This window comes from Propithecus coquereli, unplaced genomic scaffold (genome assembly GCF_000956105.1).
Source record: "Propithecus coquereli isolate 6110/MARCELLA unplaced genomic scaffold, Pcoq_1.0 Scaffold316, whole genome shotgun sequence".
NCBI classification, from domain to species: domain Eukaryota; kingdom Metazoa; phylum Chordata; class Mammalia; order Primates; family Indriidae; genus Propithecus; species Propithecus coquereli.
Window position 1 is genome coordinate 439,931 of NW_012148797.1, and position 17,730 is coordinate 457,660.

Below are 17,730 nucleotides of genomic sequence, written 5' to 3' on the forward strand. Positions count from 1 at the left end.
ACAAGAGAAAAGGGGAGAGCCTTAGGTTTTATAGAGGGTTTTTTTCGGGGTGGGGGGGGAGTAAGTGGGCCTGAACAGCCGTTTGTAATTAATTCTTTTGCAAACAACGAACTCCTGAGACCCCTGCCCCAGTCATATCCATCCTTCAGCTCTGGCATCGCTTTTATCAGGAGAGCTAGGGAGGGATAAACTTCATCTCTATCAGGGAGGGAGGGGGAGGAATGCTGACTGCAGCTGTCTGTTAGATTTACAAAGTCCGTGGACTCTCCAGACTCCTGTGGCTATTGTTTTACAAGCCTAAGTTTTGCATTAACCACATTCTGTCCTATACATTTTGGGTTCTCACCTGGAACAAACCTAACAGGTTTCAGCCATTGGGTCCCTTGTTGATAGTGTTTGTGAGCCCCGATTTTTAGTTGCAACACCTTGATCTCTGAACATGCACTGGGAGTTCTCTAGTGCTAATCACACGGCAGGGCCGCTTTCCTCCGTGATGGGAGGGAGAACTGTGCTTGTGTGTTTACCAAGCAGGACAGATGGGCCATCACTCTCGGTGACCCCAGACCTGCAAGATCGTATTCTCACACAAACACACCCCAGGCTCTGCAGGGAGCGTCGCCCCGCAGTGGTTAGCCAAAGGCACACCAGGACAACGGAGTTGTGCCCCCACCACCACAAGGTAGACGAATCAGCTCTGTCACTGTCGGGCCAGCCAGAGGCTTCGCTCAGGGGAGCGTAATCAGACGCCAGAGGCAAGTGCAGGCGACCTTTGGGAAGTCAGCGCCCTTGGGCGCCAGCAGAAAGTTACGGCCGTAACCGCGACCTGGCGGCCCGCGGCGCCGGCCCAGCCTTCCCGCGCCTCGCCCGCAACCCCCGAGGCCCCGCCCCGCCAGCGGGCCGCACCCGCAGCCCAGCCGCTGGGGGCGGGGCCCCCGGCACCAGGCCGGCCCGGCGTGATCTCCACCCCGGCCAGCCGTGCGGGCCCCACCGGCCCGTGCCCCCCGCCGGCGCAGGCCCCGCCGCGAGCCCCGCCCCCCGCTCTCCCCGCCCCCGGCGCTCGGCGCGGGCTGCGCTCGTCGCAGCTGCGGGGCCCGCAGGCGGCCATGGCGGCGGGCGCCGGGGCCAGGCCGGCGCCGCGCTGGCTGAAGGCGCTGGGCGAGCCGCTGAGCGCGGCGCAGCTGCGGCGGCTGGAGGAGCACCGCTACAGCGCGGCGGGCGTGTCGCTGCTCGAGCCGCCGCTGCAGCTCTACTGGACCTGGCTGCTCCAGTGGATCCCGCTCTGGATGTCCCCCAACTCCATCACCCTCCTCGGGCTCGCCATCAACCTGCTCACCACGCTCGTGCTCATCTCCTACTGCCCCACGGCCACCGAGGAGGTAGGGCTCGTCCCCGCCGGCGGCGGCGTTGGCGGAGGGAAGCCCCCAACTGCTGTCCCCAGGAGCCTCTCGTCCCCCGCCCGAGCCCGGCCCCGGTGCGCTGCGGGCGGGTGGCTAGACGTGCCTCCAGGGACTGGGGAAGAGGGGAGACCCGCCGCGCGGCTGAGCCTCATGGGCGGCGGAGGGCACTGCGCGGGGGCTTGGCCGTGTCCGCCCCCAGCCTCTCCTGGGCCGCCTAGAGGTTGTCATGCCACTATCCCAGTCCCGTGACCACCCTGAGCCTCCCCGGGCAGCCGGAGGGGCTGTCAAGGTCACTGCCCCAGTCCTAAGTCCGCACAGATCCTCCCCGGGGCCACGCACTGGCAGGAGGACCGCCTGCCGGGCCGGCGCCAACCTGTGGGATGGACCAGCAGTCGGGCACTGTGCACACTGAGGACTGAACAGCCCCATCTCTGTCCAGCCTGGCCTAAGGACCTGTAGCCGGGTTGGCCAAACCCTAAATGTTTTGTGGATACTTTTATAACCGTCCGTTTCTGGAAGGTTGTGCTAGTGATCCTGAAATTACTGGTAGCACTGATCAAAGAGAAGTTACTTTTGAGAGATAACTTCCTCTTTGCTTCATTGACTTCTTCATGAAAAACAAACTAGAGTATTATCAAGACGATAATTCTTATCACCACCCAGGGATCAATACAAACCAACAGATACTATTAGCAATAATTACATTTGACCTATGTCCAAAATAAGGGTAAATAATGAGGGCTTTGGACAACTGTTAATGAGAAGCACTTTTTGGGCTAAGTATGGAGGGATATAGGGCGAAGTTGGGTTCACTCCCATCTGTAGCTTATAATACATGGGATAAATATTACATGGCACGTTCTGTGCCATTACTTTCTTTCTTTGCCCTCCATGTAGTGAAGTCCCTTTATAATCATATTTGAGTGTAGGTTCAGTGGAGGACTAGTAGGAGTTGAGGTTGGATAACAGGAATACAATGGAAATACTTCATGCCTTGCATTCATGCATCCGTTTCTAAAAAATATTTGATGGAGCCTACATTTAAATATACCTTGCCATTTGATCAGTATGTTTATTACATATTTCTTAGCAGACATTCCCATTGTTATTCACCATTGCTATTCATTTACATAGTGTTTGAAAAAGTAAGCTGCTTCAGTTTTTGGTTTTTGCTGCCTGTTTCCAGAATTTCCCAGAGAGAGTGTATCCCAATGAAAAGATTCTCAGTTGGAAGTGAGAGACTTGGCTTCTGACTAGCTCTGCTACAACAGAACTACAGGGTCTGTTTTCCCACGTGTCAAATAGAAAATAATGCCTGCCAAAACAATTTCTTAAGGATGCAGTGAGGACCAAATGATATATACAGATAAATGTAGGGAATTATAATTTGCTCAATAAATTTAAAATACTAGTTAATACATTAAAATATTACTGTTATTAAACAGTGTCCTGAAAAGGCATAAAAAATTTAGTTTTGATTGGTTCTAAATTCAGCTAACAGTATTAGATGCGGAAACTGAAGGGAAATTAAGCACTTCTAGGATCACATAGCTTTACTTGGAGACCAGGATTACAAGCCAGAAAGCTGTGCTTCCTCTGTAGGGCTTTGTTGCTCTCCTGTGGAACGTCTCCATTTTACTTTGATTATATGTATTCTTATTGAGCAGGACAACCTACCAGATTTTAAGTTCAGACAGCAATTGCTTATTTGCATAATTTCCATAGCACAGTGCCTTGCATAAAAGCAAATGCTTAGTAAATATTTACTGAATTATTGACTGCATGAATGAAATAACACAGTGTAATCTTGAGAGATGATGCTTTTCAACTCTTACTCAGTTTTAGCTGTTCTTGGATTACTTATTAATTGTTTGGCTTTGGTAACTTTAAGGAGAGTAAGCAAGTGTTAGGGTGAATGGAGAAAACAAGAACTGATTGTCTCCTTCTCACTTTGATGAAGCAATTCTATCTAAACACCACTCTAAGTATATAGTCCCTGGCCCCCATTCCCTGGCTACCTAACCTTAGACTGGAATACACAGATCCTTAGAGTTTGGAAGGACCTTTGAGTTTAGATAGCTCAGTGATTGAAATCTTGTTCTAGCTCCAGCCTAGGAGCATTCCCTACTACAAAGCACTCATTGTATGCACTTATTTTTGACTGGTATAAACTGTGACTCCATTCCCTATTCCTTATCTGGGAAATGTTTTTGTCTTGCCTTCTTGATCTGTGTATATAAATCCATGTCACTGTCTCTGTTAAAGTGTGTATTTATAACAAGTGCCTAGCTTAGGGCAAGGTCAAAGGGCATTGACTAATATTAATACATTTCTTTTGTTTATGATAGAAAGTTGAACCCAAAAGTGAATATACCTGAGGAAGCCAGAAAGCCCTTAAGAAACGGTTCATTCTTTGTTTAAATAACTCAGGTTACAGTCGCCTTTGTGCTACACAGTAAAGAGTTATTTGTTGGGGGAATAATAGAAAAGGCAATAACATGTAGATTTCTACTTAGATTATTTTTCATAGGTTTGGTTTCTTTGAGATCTAGTATATTTCCTTTTTATCACTCTTTTACCTCTTTTTATTTTTTAACCAGCTCAATAACTTTTCAAGCATCATTTATTAGGGCAGGACTCTTGTGAGAGACTGACCTCTCTCATTAAAATAAAATATATGACAAGCCCAGATTGAAGAAGAAACAAAAAAACAACAAAATATAAACGCCAGACTTATAGGAGATGAAAGTTCTAGAAACAGGGAAGGATTCAGGGTGAGGAAAGAGGAGTCCTCAAAATTAAAGGAGGCACTTGCAGAACCCTGAGAGTGAATGCCTTAAATTCTTCAGCCTTGGTGCCTTCTTGGCACACGGTGGTCCCAGCCCTGTCTAGAAGGAGCCTCTTTAGGTAAAGTGGGGATAGCTTCCCTTTGTGGCTTGTCCCTTGGATTCTTAAGGCTCGACTAATTCCTCAACACCTAAGGAATAAGCTATTTCTCCTTTAAAATTCTGGTTCAAGTGTGGATAAAACACAGCATTGTGATATATAGAAAGGGCTTTAAATCTCCCTCCTCGTGCATTTGACTGGGGCATAAGGCTACTACCACCTGGATTTTGAGAAGTTAAAGACCAGAACAGATGCTAAAGCCCCCAGTAAGTACAATTAGTGTGGATGATAGATTTGGCCTGGGTTTTCTCCACATACCCCTCTCTCTTCTTGTTCCCCCTAAGCACAGTGAAATACTGACATTATCAACAAGAACTCTAGTAAGTGCTAAGGAGGAAGAAAACCTGGAACAAAAATATAAAAAATATATTTCAAAGCACAGATTTCAAAGTACAGATTTCTCTGCCACCTTTCAAAGTACAGATTTGTCAGGGCATGAGAAAGCCCTTTTGGCCCTGAGTGCTGGTTTAACTGCATTTGTGTGCAAAGTCTGGTTTCCTTTGCCCCGGTTTATAACCTACTTCATTTCCTGAAAATGAGCGGGCTCTTCTCAAATGCTGGTTCTTAAACTGAGCTGAGGCCAAAGATCTGGATTGAAACCTATTAGGCCCTAGGGCCTTTCTGATTGGCTTGACAGAGAATGGTCCAACCTTTCCTGACCACCAGCCTCCTCTGGAGCCTTTCAGGTGGGAACCCTCCATCTGTAAACAAGGAAGCGCCCTGCCCTTCACAGGCTCCCAGTAAACAATGTCTTAACCCCATCACAGGGGCATAGTATAGGGTAGAGCAGTTGCAGGAACAGGGGCAATCAGTTCTTTCTAATTGTTATGCTTTCCAGAGTCAGGTTAGCAGTGTATTAGGAACTCCATGAATTCTCTTTTAAACATCATAGAAATATCTGTCTGGGTACAAAGTCCACCAGAAGCATATCAGCATCACATTTTTGCACATATACATAATCTGTCTTCTAATTTTCTTTCCTGCTACCTCTTAGAAATACAGTTTCTATTTTTTTTGAAGAAAGAAGTCAATTGATGCTTGGATAATTGAAATCTCCTGTTACCAGCTGAGCTAATAGTTATTGGTTATGTGAATCCCTTTTGCATATGTTTCAACTCACTCAAGGCCATTTAAAGGAAAGAGGTATTTTTTTAAGTACAAAAATTCACATAATTGACATTGTATAGTTCCAGTATTTCCTCAATTTTAGTTTGGGAAGATTTTTGGGTTGGTGTATTACCTATACTAGCTCCTATTTACTATTTTTCTTTATGTCCACTTTATTTTATTTTATTTTATTTTAAATTGGCTTTTTTTTTTTTTTTTTGAGACAGAGTCTCACTCTCTTGCCTGGGCTAGAGTGTGGTGGCATCAGCCTACCTCACAGCAACCTCAAACTCCTGGGCTCAAGCGATCCTCCTGCCTCAGCCTCCCGGGTAGCTGGGACTACAGGCACATACCACCATGCCTGGCTAATTTTTTCTATTTTTAGTTGTTTGGCTAATTTCTTTCTATTTATAGTAGAGATGAGGGTCTTGCTCTTGCTCAGGCTGGTCTTTATGTCCACTTTAAATCAACCTCCTTTTAAAAATTTAGACCATTCTAAAGCTTAACATCTATAAAATCATAGATTTGATATGCTAGCTATTTTTCAAAATACATTCAATTTTTCCAAAATACCTTAAAATAAATACATAAATACTAAAATGAAAAGTATATCTGATGTAGTGTCAGTATTAACAATAACAATAATTAACATTTACTGAGCTTCTTCCATATGCCAGACACTTTTATAAGTACTTCGCATGTATAATATGTCATTTAATTCTCACAATGAGACTGGAATAGTGATTATTCCCATTTTTCAAATGGAGAGACTGAGGCACTGAGAAATTAAGTAACTTGTCCAATTCAGTCAGTGAGTGGCAGAGCAAGGATTTGGGTGCAAGTAAAGTCGGGCATCCATACTCGTAACTATCTGCAAGAAGATCCCAGGGCAGGTATTCTTCCTTTGCATTTCTCCTATAATTTCTCTTTCTTGTCCTCTTGTTTTATCTAACAGGGACTCTTTCTGGCAGCAGCATAATGTTGGTGCCATTTCTCGCCATTCTCACTCCAGGCCCAGTGGTTCTCACTGCCCTGGACACCTGCACACCTGACTACTTGTACTTACCACTTGGTGCTGCAGTTTCCCCTCTACGTGCTCTGTGTCTTCTGCTGTGGAAGGCCATGTGATCCACTAACATCCTCCCACCTGGCTAACTGACCACTCGGGTGACTAAACTCATGGTTCACATCTCTCTCTCTTTCCAAAATAATCCTCACTGTGTGTTGAAATCCTATCTGTGTGCCCATATGAGGCCCAAACATTTGAGCAATTAGAGATTGATTTCCTGGCTGAACTTCCACCTAGAGGTCCATTCCCCAGGAAGTGAAACTGAGGCTGTCTGAATGCTTACTGTTTTTCTCAAATGGGTTTCTGTTTTCCTGCACTGTGCATGCCCCTCCTCAGACACTGTAGGGTGGCCAGAGTGCTTGTAACCCAGAGAGTGGGTTTTCTCTTTAATGCGTTCCAAGAACCTAGAATAGCACATGTACCTAAGGGGTCATTTAATGCTCATTTTTGAGACCGTTTTGAGATTGGGACCTCTCTTGGTCCTAGAGGTCCCTCTCTAAGTCTCTTATTTCTTATCAAGGAACTCGAGTCTACTTTTCTCTTGGACTCTAACAGACTAGCATCTGGTATTTGCATCTGGTTTCTTTTTCGTGGGTGCCTGGTAACATTTAAACCACTGACCTAGCCTCTGCTGGCTTTCTCGGTAATTAGAACTAGTTTTCACCTATACATATTTAAATAATAGAATACCTTTTGGGTTATATTGGCCAAGTAGAAATGTTTCCATCCTCTTTCCTTTGATAGCCCCTCCTGTAAACAGATAGAATAAAAGGAAGAAGACAGGTTTAAAGTGAAGTATTAATAAAACCTATTTTCTTAGGAGAATTTTTCAATTTTACAGCTGAGGAGAGAGGTAGTTTACATTTCATATTCTCATATGTTAGAAAACATCCACATGTCTTTTTTAGATTATTTTTTATCAAATAAGGTGATTATTGTTATCAAATCCTTATTTATAGGCAAAAGAAGAAAGGGTATTATGACTTTTAGTGGAATAAAATAGAATATCATCATGATTCAATTTCCAGTTATTAATAACTAAATTGATATAGTAGTTTCCTTTAATCTTATAATGGATAGCATCCTGTACTTCTACATGATTATGAAGATACGAATTTCCATATAAATAAGGGTTTGAGGTGGAAAATCTTGATTCTGTAAGAATTCACTTGTTTCTATTTGTTTTCACTATGGATTTAGAGGTCTTAAAGTTGAATGTTGCTATGGTTTGTGTCCCCTGAAAAGTTCATGTGTTGGAAATTTAATTTCCAGTGGAACGGTGTTGGGAGGTGGGACTAATAAGAGGTAACTGGGTAATAGATTAACGTCGTTATCACAGAAGTGGTTTGGTTATCATGAGATGGGTTGTTATGAAACAAGTCTGGCCCCTGGTTCCCTTCTGTGTCTCATGCTCATCGCCACCTTCCACTATGGGATAACACAGCAAAAGGCCTTCACCAGATGCCCGTGCCATCCGTGCTCTTGGCCTTCCCAGGCTCCAGAACCGTGAGCCAAATAAATCTTTTCTTTATAAATTACCCAGTGTCTGGTATTCTGTTATAGCAACAGAAAACGGACTAAGATAACTGTTATTTGAAGAAATGGTAGGCTACAATTATGAAACAATGATTGACTTATGTACAGTCTCTTCCCTTGGTTAAATCAGGTCTTAGCTAACTAAAGAAGACAATTTCAGAGCTGTGCATTTTAACTTGTTTCTGCCACCTGTGAAACCATTTAAAACCAAGGAAACAACAGAAATAGTGCTATTTATAGTAAAGTTATATACAAAGTCCTGAATACTATTGTTGCGTAGTTTCTTATATTTGTATGCTTGAGGTACCAATGATGCATGCATGGCACAACAGAAGGCCTATACATTTACAAAGGCTGCTTTAACCCTGAAAAATAAATATTTATAGTAGGCATGTTTTTTAAGTGGAAGAGGTAGGAATATAATGACTGTCCTTTGATTTCTTCCTAGGCGAAGCATAGGTGGAGAAAGAGGCATATCAGGCAGTCTTTGAAGGAGGGGGCACATGAGTGCTTTGCTGAATTGGGTGACAATGTTTGGGAAGGAAACAGCCATGAGACGGAATCAACTTATAAATAAGGTGGATAAGAGGACCTTGTGGGTGGAATGGAGCTGGAGTATGAAGTTGGGTGGTTGAGCGATAGGCTGTGAAGAAACTCATCAGTGGGTAGAGAGCATGTGTTCATTTCATATATTTTCCTTGTTCTAAGATTAGTTTGGGAGTAGCCAGAGGAGCCTAGAGCACATGAAGGCCTACCCCAAATGCTCCTGTAATACAAATTGAAAATTATTTTTGCGCAAAGACCTTTATTGTCACACTTGGTCCATTAATTCGGGAATATTTGTCGGACATATACTCTGTGCCAGGCACTGTGCTGGAGGACTGGGAGCGCAGTGCTAAGCGAGAAAAACACAGTCTCTGCCCTTACTCTGCTTCAATCAGTTCAGCCCTAAAAAATGAAATTTGTTAGGTGAGAAGAAAAGAGGAAGAGGAAAGTTAATTTTGGAGGTTGGGTTTGGGGGTGTGAGGCTTTGATGAGAGAAGGCAATCTGCAGGCACTAGTGCTGTTTCTCTTTTTGTTTGGGAGTCAGAGAGTTGTGGGCAAGGGCAGAAGAAAAGTAGATGGCTGCTCTCTCACTTGAGATCTTGTCTCGAAGTCACTGGCCAGCCCCCTGTCCCTCTGTCTTTGATATGGAAACTTTAAGGTTCTTAAACTTATGGACTTTTCCCCAGAGAGTGCTGAAGAAATATAGGATTTGTCAGAGCTGCTGTTCACCTTTGGATGTTTTCTGGAAAAGCAAATCATGTGTGAAAATTAAATTAATGGACTACCAGAGTTGCAGTTTCCTTTTTTCCAGTATAAGCTTTGTGCCTTTGAGCCTAAGGTAGTAGTGTATGACTTCCAAGCTAAGATGTCAGTTTAATTTGTTTGTGCTTCTATATAATCAATTAGAGTGTTGTCAGAAAGCACTGAGGAAGTTTTAAAATCATGATTTAGTTTTCTCTAATCCCGTAATGAAGAATAGAATCCTATAAATAATTCAAGTATCTTGAAAAGCGAAAATTTCCCCAATATTCAGCTCTTTTATACAGCTCTTTTTCAGTAATGTAGCTGGAAAACAATTTATCAGTGGAGGCTTTTTTCTTTTTAGTGACTAGGAGTTATGATTGATTCTTAGTAATTATTTTGTTTTCTAGAATAAACTTACGTGATAACGCTTCATGAAATCAAATACAATTCATTGTTATGGAAGTTACTACTTAAATTATGATATAGCCACATAATTGAATACCATGTAGTCATTAAAAAGAATGATGTAGATCTGTATGTTTGACCTGGAAAGATTTCTATGATATATTGTTAAATTCTGATCTTCAAGATACAGTAGATATTATAAAAACTATATAATTAAAAACTTTAAATGTTTGAATTTAGTATTACCTGGAAAAGTTCTACTATTTAGAATTAAGTTCCTTCTATAGAGGTAGTCTCATATATTGCTTATGACTTTATAATGTACAATCTAAGCCTGATTTTTCCATCCTTACCTTTAAAACTTTTGGAAATCAGTTCATGTGAAAACTAGAATTGGGTGGCTGTGTAGATCTGCTTTCTTTCGGAGTCTCTGTAATTGTACCCTTTTTGGAAAGACTCCTGGAAGGAAGGCGTTCTGTGTGCCTGGCCAAGTAGATCCCAACCTGTTTGCAGAGGTAACAAGTTAGAAAAGAAGTTGGAAAAATTGCAGACTATTTAGTAACTTCCAGGTGGGGACAGAGGTGGTGACTGAAGGGAAAAGAGAAGATAGGTCTGGCTCCGGTGGCCTTGGGAAGACGGGGAAAAGGAGTGATGAGGTATTGGCAGATCAGTGTACTTTTCTGGGTTTAAAAGAAAGGCGACTTCTTGTGGCTGGCAGCCATTTCCCGTGGTTCACTACCACGTGAAATTGTTATCGTGTGAGGGGGAAAGTGCTCCTCAGCAGGTTTCATGGAATAGGTAGTTTGTGGAGAATTCAGGTGAGAAGCTCCATCCAGCCTGTGTAGCCTCAGGCGGGGTAGATCTCACAGGGCAAGTCAGAAGACCTGGGTTTGATTTCTGTTCCCAGACTGCTTGCCTTGATGGGAATTATCACCCCTCCCATGTTTCAGTTTCATCTTTAATATAAAGAATGTGACGGTAACTGCCCTATCTCTGTGGATTTCTGTATCAAATCAAACGATGTATTAAAAATGCCCTTTGTTGTACTGTTTAAGATCATGTTACCTTTGTGATCTTACCTTTATAATTACCTGTTCCAGGAACATGGATGCAGTCACTGACTCATGAGAACCTTTCACTTTCAGGCCTCTACCTTGGTTTGTGCCTAGATTTTTTCTGTCTTCTCCTTGTTTAAATTCTCCCTGTCTCTGTTTCCTTATTTAAATCCTAAATCTTAATGCCTCATTAGGATGAAGTAGTTTTAAACTGGGAAAATAGTTTTCATTTCCTTTTCCACATGAGGAGCAGGATGTAATTTGGGGCAGAGTCCACCCCCAACTGTGGTGTCAAATTTATTTCAGCATGAATTTCTGTTAACACCTTGACCTTTAGACCTGCCTGCAGCCAATCTCTGAGATCAGAGGTCAGAATTAAGCTTTTAATATTTATCTTTGGGAGTACTCCTTGAGAAGCTCTAGATTTTCAGTATAAAAAGTTACATGGAAGGTAGAAATGGAAGATCCTTCAGGTAAGATGATTCTTTTCAGAATTCTGTCATTTTGGGGGAAGAGTTATTTGATGGAAAATAGAAAAGAGAAAAATGACATTTTATGTCATTATAGAAATTTTAATAACTTCAGCTTCCAATTTTTATATGTATGTTTAAAGTATAACTTTGCTTTGATCATCAAAATTAAAACAAAATAATTTTTCGTAGTAGAAAAAATGAGTAAGAATTTTCTAGTTTGGTATGATTAGCTAATTTTTGACAAGGCACCAAGAGGTCTCAATGGGGAAAGGATAGTCTCTTCAATAAATGATGCTGGGAAAACTGGATTTCCACATGAAAAAGAATGAACTTGGACCCATATCGTACACCATATACAAAAATCAACTCAAAATGGATAAAAGACCTAAATATAAGACCCAGAAACTATAAAACTAGAAGAAAACATAGGGTGAAAGCTCCTGGATATTGGCCTCGGTGATGGCATTTTGGATATCATACCAAAAGCTCAGGCCACAAAAGCAAAAATAAATAAATGAGACTACATCAAACTAAAAAGTTTCTGCACAGTAAAGTGAACAGACAACAAAATGAAACAGCAGCCTACAGATTGGGAAAAAATATTTGCAAATCACATATCTGATAAGGGCTTAATATCCAGAATTTATAATGAACTCAAACAACCCAATATTGGAAAACCAAATAACTTGATTAAAAAAATGAGGAAAAGACCAGAATAGACATTTCTCCAAAGAAGACATAAAAGGCTGAGCACCGTGGCTCATGCCTGTAGTCCCAGCTATTTGGGAGGCTGAGGCAGGAGGATCACTGGAGCCCAGAGGGTTGAGGCTGCAGTGAGCTATGATGATGTCACTGCACTCTAGCCAGGAGACAGAGCAAGACTGTCTCAAAAAAAAAGAAAAACAAAATTTACTAGTTTGAAAAGGGTTAACAGAATCGTTCTCTGCAAAATACTTTGGGATTCTTTCAAAAGATTCTAGGTGGGTTGTGTTTTGTTTGTTTGTTTGTTTTTTCATTCTTGTACTGCCATGATTCTTCAGTTATCTGTTTGCTTTCTTTTAAATTGTTTCATAGTTTCCAGATAAGCTTTTAAAAATATGCTGATTAGAACTGTGACATTCTAACATGTATGTTTATAACTCAGGTTGTTTCTCTTCTTAAATTATTTCTAATTTATACTAATTTTCCTTTATATAGGTGAGACTTAATAAGTCCTTTTAAACAGTTAGTACTGCAATCATTAATACTGTACATTTATTGTTAACAAATGGTAAAATCTTTACTAAGGGTAGTTCAAAGTAAACTTAGAAAGATTGAAGAATGGGGTAGTCAAGTTGATTGGATATTTATAGAATTACCACATAAACCATACATAGGTTGGTATTTAAAGATTATATTTGCTGCTAAAACTATGCAAAACACAATTTAATGACAATAGTTGACCTTTATTGAGCAGTTACTATATGCCAGGCTCTGTGTAAAGAGCTAAGAAATTTTTTCATAAGATACTTTCACCTGTAAGTATTATTTACATTTTACAGATGAAGTCACCAAGTCTTAAAGAGGTTAAAAGACTTACCCATAGTCACATGGCTATTAAGTGACAGAGCCAAGGACTCCAAAATGGATCTAACTTCAAAACCCTAATTCTTAACAATTTTGCTGTACTTCTCTCCAAGATGTAGAATTCTGGGCTGACGTTGCTATCGTGGTCCCTGAGGAAGTGGAATTCATTTATAAAATGCTGAAAGAAAAGAATGATCATTATTAAAATCTTGTGTATATTTTTAAATTAGATAATTTCTATTGATCTGTCTTCAAGTTTACTTACTCTTTCCTCTGTCATTATTATCTGTGCTTCTGCATGTAATATGTCTTTTCCTCTGGCTTTTATGATTTTCTCTTTATCAGTGGTTTTAACTGACTTGATTATTATGTGCTTTGATGGGTTTTTAAAAAATATGCTGCTTGGATTTTGTTAAGCTTCTTGTATATGTGAGTTTGTAGATTTCAGCAAATTTAGAAATTTTTCAGCTTTTATTTCTTCTTAATGTTTTCCATGCCCCACCCTCTCTCTTTCTGAGACTCCAATTGCTTATATGCTAGACTGCTTTCTGCTGTTCCACAGGTCACTGGTGCCCAGTTCAATTATTTTTAGCTTTTTTTCTTTCTGTGCATTAATTTGGATAGTTTCCATGGGTAGTCTGCAAGTTCACTGATCTTTTCTTCTGCGGTGTCAAATACGCTATGAATTTTACAATTCAAATACTGTATTTTTCATTTCTATAGGTTTCACTTGAGTCTTTCATTTCTTTTTAAAATTTTCATGTTTTCCTCTACTTGAACATGTGGAGCATATTTATGATAACTATTTTAATGTCCCTGTCTGCTAATTCTATTATTTGTTTGCATTGATTCTGATTATATTCTGATTGTATTGACTGATTTTATTTCTAGTTGTAGATCCTATTCTCCTGCTTCTTTGCATGACTGGATATTTATTTAGTTATTTATTTTTGATTGGATGCCAAACCTTTTGAATTTTATATCTTGGGGTGCTAGATTTTTTTTTTTCTAAGATATACTTTGTGTTGACTGCAGTTAAGTTACTAGGAATTAATTGGATCGTTTCGAGTCTGTATTTTAAGTTTTGTTAGGGTTGTCCAGAGAAGCCTTCGATCTAGGATTAATTTATGCCCGCTGCTAAGGCAATACACTTCTGAGAAGTCTACCTAATGCCCCAGGTATTAACAAGGTCTTTCTGCTCTGCCCGGTGAGAACATGGACTATTCCCAGCCTTGTGTGAGCTTCAAGAATTGTTTGACCTTCCTTCCACATTCCAGTCGTCTTTCCCTGGCCTAGGTTGGTAGTTTTGTCTCATTCAGGCACAGATCAGCAAGGGTGCCTTTCTGTAGACCTCCACAACCTGTGCTCCTCTCTGCATAGCTTCCTCCTCTCAGGTCCTCTGCTCCACGAGTGCTGGCTGCCTTGACCTTCCTGAAATGCTGATACATTTCTCCTCAACACAGCAAGATTACTGGGCTCTGTTCTAGGCTGGAAACTGACTTCGGCCTGTAAGCTGGAGCAATCGTAGGGCTCGCCTCATTTGTTTCCCTTCTCCCAGGGATCACAGGCCTGTGCTGCCTGCAATGTCTGAGAACTATTGTTTCATATATTTTATTGACTTTCCAGTTACATAAGGTGGGAGAGTAAATCCAGTTCCTGATACTCCATAATGAGTAGAAGCAGGTGTCTGCAGTTTGCCTCTAAGGTCTTTTTTCATAGCAAAGACGTATTGAATAATTTCAAAGCTGTGCCATATATGAATAGTATTATATTAGAAGAGCCATGGACTAGGAATCAAGATCAGGGCCCTAATCCTTGCTCAGCCATTTAACTTTGTGCTTCTCACAGTGTGGACTTCTCTGACCGTCTACCCAGATGACTCAGAGCAATTCATTTGATTTCTCAATTTCACATCTGTAGAAGGAAGGTTATCAATGTTCTTTGTAACACACAGATGGTACAAAGTGTGAGCCCAAGAAAATATGTTGATTGGCTTAGGTTGAGCTATTTTCACACAGGAGCTAGCTTGTTGTCACTTAACAGTCTTTATTATTTGCATTTATTTTTAGGCACCATACTGGACATACCTATTATGTGCACTGGGACTCTTTATCTACCAGTCACTGGATGCTATTGATGGGAAACAAGCCAGAAGAACAAATTCTTGTTCCCCTTTAGGGGAACTCTTTGACCATGGTTGTGACTCTCTTTCTACAGGTAAAGTAGTGGAGATATATAGTTTTTTTTTTTTTTTTTTTTTGGTACTGGTACCCTAAGAATAAAATGAACTTAGCTGTTTGGTCAATTTTTTGGATAGGTGTATACTTGGGAGCAATTTTGAATAGTGCGTTTAAAAAGTATGTTCAAGAATTCATTTTGTTAAGTATGCCTTATTTTAATGCCAGAATTATTCCCTTAAAACTCTGTAAGCGGCACAGAGCAATGATTTCATTAATTATTTTTAATTCTTAATGGTTCTTAAATCTTGTTTTCTTTCAGTGTTTATGGCAGTGGGAGCTTCAATTGCTGCTCGCTTAGGAACTCATCCTGACTGGTTGTTTTTCTGCTCTTTTATTGGGATGTTCATGTTTTATTGTGCTCATTGGCAGACTTATGTTTCAGGCGTGTTGAGATTTGGAAAGTAAGTATGTTTTCTAAGTTGTACGTTTAAAAATATGATAGAATTCATTTTCACGATCTCTTATGTCATTTATCCATAATAAGGGGAACAAATCTTCAATCAGTAACTTAAATTATTTTTAATTTATTGGAGCATCCATAAATACTACACCTTAATTTAAGTCTTTTGGGTTATTTGCATGTTATAAATAGTTACATTATGTGATAATAATTTTATTTTTCTTCTCCCTTCTCCAACTTACTAGCCCAAGCTTACAATAGACAGGAGAAAAAGAAAAATAAGGGACCTGAATAATATAGAAAAAGGATATGCAGTAATTAAATAAGCAGCGTTTGACTCGTATAATAAAATAATGTGATATGGAGTCTAAGGTCCTTTTTGGTCAAATCTTCATGTACCCAAAAAGGGGAACCCCCTTGACAGCAGTCACCAACAACAGGTAATCATGAGACTCTCAGCTGTGGTAGACAATTGGTGAGATGTAAAAACACCTTGTAAATGCTACAGCTAAACATCAGATCGTATGTATGCCTCTGGTGAGACACCAGGAAATAGTGCACAAAGCTAGAGTGCTATTTATTCTCTGTTCCTGTTTCTCATATAGCTTCCTCTCTGCCTGATTCTTTAAGAACCATCTGCCATTTGCTCATTCTTGGCTTTGGCTTCCCATGTCTGCTAATTCCTTTTAGCCCCATGTTAGTGCTCCATAGGAGAAACAGTAGCTCTGAAAAAAATCTCTTGTTAATGATAAATGAGAGGAGAAGCTCAAAACTATGGATCATTTAGCAGAGGGCAGGCTTTAGGCAATTTTTCACATTGATTCTAAATTATGGAATAATTGTATTTACTACCTATCGAGCACTTGCATATTTCAGGCACTGTGCTAAGTGCTTTCCGTGCATTATCTCATTTATTCCTCACATGAACACTGTAAGATGGGTACTGCCTCCACTGTACAAATGAGGTAGCGCAAATATACTGCCAATAAGTGGTAGAGCCAAGATTAAAACTCAAGTCTATTTGACTTCCAGCCCCACACTTTGTAATGACTGCTGTTTAATACAGTGGGGTCAGCAATGTATTAGCTGCTGTGGAAGAACACCAAATACATTGACGATTTAGTCCCTATTTTAGGTACTATATGGTACACTTATTAAAAAGATGAGAAAATACTTCTGTGATACTGCTGATATACTCCATTCCAAGTATAAAATGACTTGCTTTAGGTTTCCAGAAGCACTGAAGAAATTCTAACAAAGGAGAAGGTAACTATGGGCAGAATTAGTTTAAGAAGGTTTTTATGGAAAATGAGAATCTTTAGCTGATTCGTTACATTTTGATCAAGAACCTACAGATCAAAAATTAAAAATCTGTACCTATTTAATTAGATTAAGATATGCTAAAATAGAAATGCAGCTTTGCAAAGTATAGTGCATTTTAGTTAATTTGCTGAACTTGCTATGGTAAATTGGAGTAATATAATAATGTAATGTTTTGGTTAATTGTCATTATTGTTATTTAATGACTAATACTTGCCCTTTTTGATTCCTAACTTCATTAAAAATCTTTCTGAATTAGTTCATATTTCTGGTCTAGTTTGTACTCATTTGCTGTTGATTGAGAACCTAGTATATGTGCTTAGAATTGCAGAGACAAAGATGAGTCACCTGTGGAAGGGAATATGCCAGACAGACTGGGGAAGAGCATTGTAGGCAGAAGCGTGAGGGAAGCACTCAGAACATTAGGGAAACGGCTCATGTGGTTCAGCACTGAGCCTGCAGGAGAGTGAAGGAGATGCTGCAGTGTCCCAGGGGTCAGCCACTTAAATACTAACTGCACATGGCATTTACCCTAACCAGTACACTTGTTTCACCTTGCCAAAGTAAAACTATCATTGAGCCGTTAAGTAGGATAGATTGGCGGTCCTGCTTAAAACAACAAGAAAGATCTCTATGTAGGCCATCAGCTAAGCCTCTGGAAATTCTTACAAACTGAGCCAGTGTCTCTTGTCTTTTCACTAGGATGGATTTTCTGAAAATCCGTCAATTTTTGAGTTTAATTTTTATAGTATTTATAATATTTGAATACAGATATATGAAACCAGGCCACACAACCTTGGAATATACTATGGAAATTTGTTTTATGAATATATTCTTGGTTTAAGCCTGTTTTTTGTTGTTTCCCTCTTTTCTAAAAGAATGAAGAAAAAACATGCCAAATGAGTTTTTTAATTGGGCTAAAGAAA

The 17,730-nt window shown here is 40.3% G+C and overlaps 1 protein-coding gene across 2 annotated transcripts in view; it reads left to right on the forward strand.

Annotated features, from left to right (window-relative positions):
- Positions 1 to 888: 888 nt before the first annotated feature.
- CHPT1 (choline phosphotransferase 1) overlaps positions 889 to 17,730 on the forward strand; it is a 32,798-nt gene continuing 15,956 nt past the window's right edge. The window contains exons 1-3 of one of the 2 annotated variants that reach the window (XM_012650267.1): positions 889 to 1,376; positions 14,914 to 15,061; positions 15,344 to 15,485. In XM_012650267.1, coding sequence (XP_012505721.1) covers positions 1,104 to 1,376; positions 14,914 to 15,061; positions 15,344 to 15,485 — 563 coding nt within the window. In that variant the 5' untranslated portion in view covers positions 889 to 1,103. The remainder of the gene's footprint in view (positions 1,377 to 14,913; positions 15,062 to 15,343; positions 15,486 to 17,730) is intronic. The other variant, XR_001137724.1, reaches the window with a different exon arrangement.